This window comes from Polyodon spathula, unplaced genomic scaffold (assembly GCF_017654505.1).
Source record: "Polyodon spathula isolate WHYD16114869_AA unplaced genomic scaffold, ASM1765450v1 scaffolds_4211, whole genome shotgun sequence".
NCBI lineage: Eukaryota > Metazoa > Chordata > Actinopteri > Acipenseriformes > Polyodontidae > Polyodon > Polyodon spathula.
The window spans coordinates 3,426-9,622 of record NW_024475668.1 but is presented as its reverse complement, the minus strand read 5'-3'; the positions used below and the strand labels follow the sequence as shown (position 1 = coordinate 9,622).

At 41.7% G+C, this 6,197-nt stretch overlaps 2 protein-coding genes across 2 annotated transcripts; both read left to right on the top strand.

The window, feature by feature from the left end:
- Nucleotides 1-900: 900 nt before the first annotated feature.
- Nucleotides 901-3,033, top strand: LOC121312643 (5-beta-cholestane-3-alpha,7-alpha-diol 12-alpha-hydroxylase-like). The gene has a single exon (XM_041244343.1). The coding sequence runs from the start codon at nucleotides 1,032-1,034 to the stop codon at nucleotides 2,553-2,555; it is 1,524 nt and encodes a 507-aa protein (XP_041100277.1). The 5' UTR covers nucleotides 901-1,031; the 3' UTR covers nucleotides 2,556-3,033.
- A 472-nt stretch (nucleotides 3,034-3,505) lies between these two features.
- On the top strand, nucleotides 3,506-5,895 carry LOC121312642 (5-beta-cholestane-3-alpha,7-alpha-diol 12-alpha-hydroxylase-like). Its single transcript, XM_041244342.1, has one exon. It carries the CDS (start codon nucleotides 3,882-3,884, stop codon nucleotides 5,415-5,417), a length of 1,536 nt encoding a protein of 511 aa, XP_041100276.1. The 5' UTR covers nucleotides 3,506-3,881; the 3' UTR covers nucleotides 5,418-5,895.
- The last annotated feature ends 302 nt before the right edge of the window (nucleotides 5,896-6,197 follow it).

Genomic DNA, 6,197 nt, shown 5'->3' with positions numbered 1-6,197 from the left:
CTGGAATTAAAATGCATTATAGTATTTATTTATTTTTTTTCATTTATCTACAAATCCTACCCCAGAACTAACACTTGAAAAAATATATTCTAGAAATTTCTGTAAAATGTATTAAAAATAAAAACTGAAACAGCTTTGTTGGATAAGTGTCCACCCCCATTGTAATAGCAATCCTAAATTAGCTCAAGTGTAACCAATCGCCTTCAAAATCACACACCAAGTTAAGTGGCCTCCACCTGTGTTAAATTATAGTGATTCACATGATTTCAGGATAAATTCAGCAGTTCCTATAGGTTCTTTCTGCTGGGTAGTGTATTTCAAAGCAAAGACTAAACCATGAGAACCAAGGTGCTTTCAAAAGAACTCCTGTGACAAAGTTGTTGAAAGGCACAGATCAAGGGGTGGGTATAAAAAAAATGTCAAAGGCCTTGAATATCCCTTGGAGCATGGTCAAGACGATTATTAAGAAGTGGAAGGTTCTTTTGCCTAGTGCTGTATTTATCTGAAAACAACTACTTTTTAATCCTTTAAGTATATTGTTCGAAATATGAGTAGTATCAAAAAAAAAAAAAAAAAAGTTTTCCTGAAAACAGGGCTTTGTCAGAAATGTCTGTATTGTGCTAATCAATAAGAAATACTGATAAAAAAAAAAACAAACATTAATACTGAAGCTAAAGAGGCTGAAAGCCCAAAAACATTGACTTGTTTACTTGGTTTGTTTCTCATTAGATGTTTAGTCTTAGTTAAAATATGTAGTTTTTAGCTAGTGCTCCAAAATGTCCTGAAGAAATTTCTGAAAAATAGTTTTAAGAATAAAATGATCATTTCCAAATATTGCTGTCCTGGACAGTGAGTAAACTTTGCAGACATGCAGATGCTTTGTTAAAATCAGTTCTCACTGATCAGTTCTCACTCAGTACACTCCACCATGACTGGCTGGCAGACCAAAAGGAGGAGCTAGTGTTTAGCATTATTTGTCACTTTCTCTTAGCTCTCAGTCAGAGCAGTGCTCAGAGTAACAGGAAGAAAAAATGTCTCTCTTGCTTCCAGTCCTCCTTGCCTTGCTAATCTCCATCCTCAGTGGCCTTTATTTCTTGGGAGCTTTACGTAAAAGACGACCCGGAGAGCCTCCCCTGGACAAGGGCCCCATACCATGGCTGGGCCATGTGCTGGACTTCCGAAGGGACACAGCCAAGTTCCTGCAGAAGATGCAAGAGAAGCATGGGAGCATTTTCACTGTGCAGTTAGCAGGTCACTACTTCACCTTCCTCATGGACCCCTTTTCTTTTGGCACTGTAGTGAAAGAGGCCAGAGCCAAGCTTGACTTTAACAAGTTTGCTGTACAGCTGATAGAAAAGGTCTTTGGCTACCACACAACGGAAAATTACCGCAAGTTCCTGCAAACCTCCAGTAACAAGCACCTGATGGGCGACGGCTTGGTGGTTATGACCCAGGCCATGATGGAGAACTTGCAGAGGCTGATGCTGCATAGCATTGGCTCGAGGAAAGAGCAAAAAGCATGGAGCCAGGATGGACTGTTCAACTATAGCTACAACATTGTCTTCAGGGCTGGCTACCTTGCACTTTACGGCAACGAGACTGCCAAGGAAGCTGGCAGTTTGGAGAAAGCTAAAGAGCAAGACCGTATCCAATCTGAGGAACTGTTCCAAGAGTTCCGCAAGTACGATAGACTCTTCCCCCGGCTGGCATATGGAGTGCTGCCGCCAAAGGAAAAGATGGAAGCAGAGAGGTTGAAGAGGTTGTTTTGGAACAGGCTCTCTGTGCAGAAGGGGGCTAACAAAGATAACATCAGCAGCTGGGTGTTGGATCAGCAGCGGGTGAGAGCTGATAATGGAATGAAGGAATCCATGCTGGACAGATACATGTTTGTGCTGCTCTGGGCTTCCCAGGGCAACACTGGTCCGTCTGCATTCTGGCTGCTACTGTTCCTCATGAAGCATTCTGAAGCCATGAAGGCAGTCCAGGGGGAAGTGGACCAGCTCTTGAGGGAAACCGGCCAAATGGTCACATCTGGGGCCCCACTACTTAATCTCACTAGAGACATGCTTCTCAAGACCCCCATTTTAGACAGTGCAGTGGAGGAAACCCTTCGCTTAACTGCTGCCCCAGTTCTCACCAGGGCTGTCATGCAGGACATGAAACTCAGGATGGCAGATGAGCGTGAGTACAGCATACGAGAGGGGGACAGAGTGGCGCTGTTCCCATACACTGCAGTGCAGATGGACCCGGACGTGCATCCAGACCCAGACAAATTTAAATATGACCGATTCCTGACCAAAAAGACTGACTTTTACAAAGATGGTAAGAAGCTGAAATATTATAACATGCCTTGGGGTGCTGGAGTCACTATGTGCCCGGGACGCTTCTTTGCTACAAATGAGCTCAAACAGTTTGTCTTCCTCATGCTGACATACTTTGAGTTTGAGCTGGAAAACCCAGATGAGGAAATCCCCTCCATTGATGTCACACGCTGGGGTTTTGGATCTATGCAACCAGTCAGAGACGTCCAGTTTAAATACCGTCTACGATTCTAATTAATTGAAATAATTCAGGTGAAAAAATAACAAAATATATAGTCTATAAAGAATGGTTTACCAATGATCCTAAGTGAAATGAACTGTTCAATGTGAGTTCATTTAAGAATGTTTTAATTATGTGATTTGTTCCTGCTTGTTCCTTTATGTTTGGTATTCTATCTAACATGGTATGGATTTCTGATGACTGCTATTGCAACAGCTGCCTGTATGTTTAATAAAACCTGGACTAAGCAGCGTTTTCAATATCAAACCCCCTGTGTCTCTCTTGTCTCTCAGTGTGAACACCCCTGTTACTCTGCAGTTTAACTGTTTTTACAGTGATATTTGTGTCTAATACGTTCTTTTCCAGTAAGCATGAAACACAAGGGAGCATTTACAAGTTGAAGCTTTGTTGTATACAGTATTATTAGTATTATTAGTATCTATGTACAGAAATAAGAACATTCAACATTAAAAGAAAGTGACTACTATGTTTAATTCAATAAATTAATTTAACATAAGTGAAAATATTTATTTGTCTCCTTTTGTGAGAGAGCTTTTTATTTCATATAAATAGATAGCTATGTGATTTTTTTTTTCTTTCTCATTTTACCAGTTTTAATGTATTGCTCTCCTTTTAATGTTTCCTTTTCATAATCCAGTGTAAACTATTATTTTCATATACGTGGAATGTCTGTCATTTGCGAGCGAGGATAGGCTGTGGGAATTGTTAAGTGTATCTGACTCGACTTTTTTTTTTTTGCGGAAAGAACGTGTGTTTCCTGTAAAGCTATTTATTATAAATGACAAAACATATCGCATTTTACCATTTCTTACAAGTTTTATTTTATATATGTTCACCTTTTAGTGAATCCTAATAATGTTTTTTATTTAGTTGAATGATCCTTAAAGTTTGATTTGGTTGAATATGTTACTTTTTTTTAAATAAATGTGTTAATTATTATTAAATGTGAATAATAATTATTCCACCATAATACTGAAGTTTTGTGACACATATGGAAACATTGACACTATACGTGTCCACAGAAAGTGGAGTGTAGCCCCTTCAAGTTTTTACCTTGTCCCCCTCAGCTTCCTCAACAGGGAGAGCCTGGTGCCGCCACTATCTCTGTCTCTCCTGCTGTGACTGCCTGGAGCCAATCAGTCTGCCATGTCCTCTGTAAAACTGGTCCAACAGGTATTTGTTCTCACTGGTCAGTTCTCACTCAGTACACTCCACCATGACTGGCTGGCAGACCAAAAGGAGGAGCTAGTGTTTAGCATTATTTGTCACTTTCTCTTAGCTCTCAGTCAGAGCAGTGCTCAGAGTAACAGGAAGAAAATATGCCTCTCTTGCTTCCAGTCCTCCTTGCCTTGCTAATCTCCATCCTCAGTGGCCTTTATTTCTTGGGAGCTTTACGTAAAAGACGACCCGGAGAGCCTCCCCTGGACAAGGGCCCCATACCATGGCTGGGCCATGTGCTGGACTTCCGAAGGGACACAGCCAAGTTCCTGCAGAAGATGCAAGAGAAGCATGGGAGCATTTTCACTGTGCAGTTAGCAGGTCACTACTTCACCTTCCTCATGGACCCCTTTTCTTTTGGCACTGTAGTGAAAGAGGCCAGAGCCAAGCTTGACTTTAACAAGTTTGCTGTACAGCTGATAGAAAAGGTCTTTGGCTACCACACAACGGAAAATTACCGCAAGTTCCTGCAAACCTCCAGTAACAAGCACCTGATGGGCGACGGCTTGGTGGTTATGACCCAGGCCATGATGGAGAACTTGCAGAGGCTGATGCTGCATAGCATTGGCTCGAGGAAAGAGCAAAAAGCATGGAGCCAGGATGGACTGTTCAACTATAGCTACAACATTGTCTTCAGGGCTGGCTACCTTGCACTTTACGGCAACGAGACTGCCAAGGAAGCTGGCAGTTTGGAGAAAGCTAAAGAGCAAGACCGTATCCAATCTGAGGAACTGTTCCAAGAGTTCCGCAAGTACGATAGACTCTTCCCCCGGCTGGCATATGGAGTGCTGCCGCCAAAGGAAAAGATGGAAGCAGAGAGGTTGAAGAGGTTGTTTTGGAACAGGCTCTCTGTGCAGAAGGGGGCTAACAAAGATAACATCAGCAGCTGGGTGTTGGATCAGCAGCGGGTGAGAGCTGATAATGGAATGAAGGAATCCATGCTGGACAGATACATGTTTGTGCTGCTCTGGGCTTCCCAGGGCAACACTGGTCCGTCTGCATTCTGGCTGCTACTGTTCCTCATGAAGCATTCTGAAGCCATGAAGGCAGTCCAGGGGGAAGTGGACCAGCTCTTGAGGGAAACCGGCCAAATGGTCACATCTGGGGCCCCACTACTTAATCTCACTAGAGACATGCTTCTCAAGACCCCCATTTTAGACAGTGCAGTGGAGGAAACCCTTCGCTTAACTGCTGCCCCAGTTCTCACCAGGGCTGTCATGCAGGACATGAAACTCAGGATGGCAGATGAGCGTGAGTACAGCATACGAGAGGGGGACAGAGTGGCGCTGTTCCCATACACTGCAGTGCAGATGGACCCGGACGTGCATCCAGACCCAGACAAATTTAAATATGACCGATTCCTGACCCTGGAGGGGACCAAAAAGACTGACTTTTACAAAGATGGTAAGAAGCTGAAATATTATAACATGCCTTGGGGTGCTGGAGTCACTATGTGCCCGGGACGCTTCTTTGCTACAAATGAGCTCAAACAGTTTGTCTTCCTCATGCTGACATACTTTGAGTTTGAGCTGGAAAACCCAGATGAGGAAATCCCCTCCATTGATGTCACACCCTGGGGTTTTGGATCTATGCAACCAGTCAGAGACGTCCAGTTTAAATACCGTCTACGATTCTAATTAATTGAAATAATTCAGGTGAAAAAATAACAAAATATATAGTCTATAAAGAATGGTTTACCAATGATCCTAAGTGAAATGAACTGTTCAATGTGAGTTCATTTAAGAATGTTTTAATTATGTGATTTGTTCCTGCTTGTTCCTTTATGTTTGGTATTCTATCTAACATGGTATGGATTTCTGATGACTGCTATTGCAACAGCTGCCTGTATGTTTAATAAAACCTGGACTAAGCAGCGTTTTCAATATCAAACCCCCTGTGTCTCTCTTGTCTCTCAGTGTGAACACCCCTGTTACTCTGCAGTTTAACTGTTTTTACAGTGATATTTGTGTCTAATACGTTCTTTTCCAGTAAGCATGAAACACAAGGGAGCATTTACAAGTTGAAGCTTTGTTGTATACAGTATTATTAGTATTATTAGTATCTATGTACAGAAATAAGAACATTCAACATTAAAAGAAAGTGACTACTATGTTTAATTCAATAAATTAATTTAACATAAGTGAAAATATTTAGTAAAAAACCTGGACAAGCAGCGTTTTCAATATCAATTCACCCCTGTGGATCTTCTTGGTCTCTCAGAGTGAACACCCCTGTACTCTGCAGTTTAATACTGTTTTACAGGGATATTTGTGTATAATACGTTCTTTCCATAAGCATTGAAACACAAGGGAGCATTACAAGTTGAAAGCTTTGTGTATCGTTAAGTATTAGTAGTATTCATGTCCAGAAATAAGAACATTCACATTAAAGGAAGTGACTTACTTGTTTAAATATCA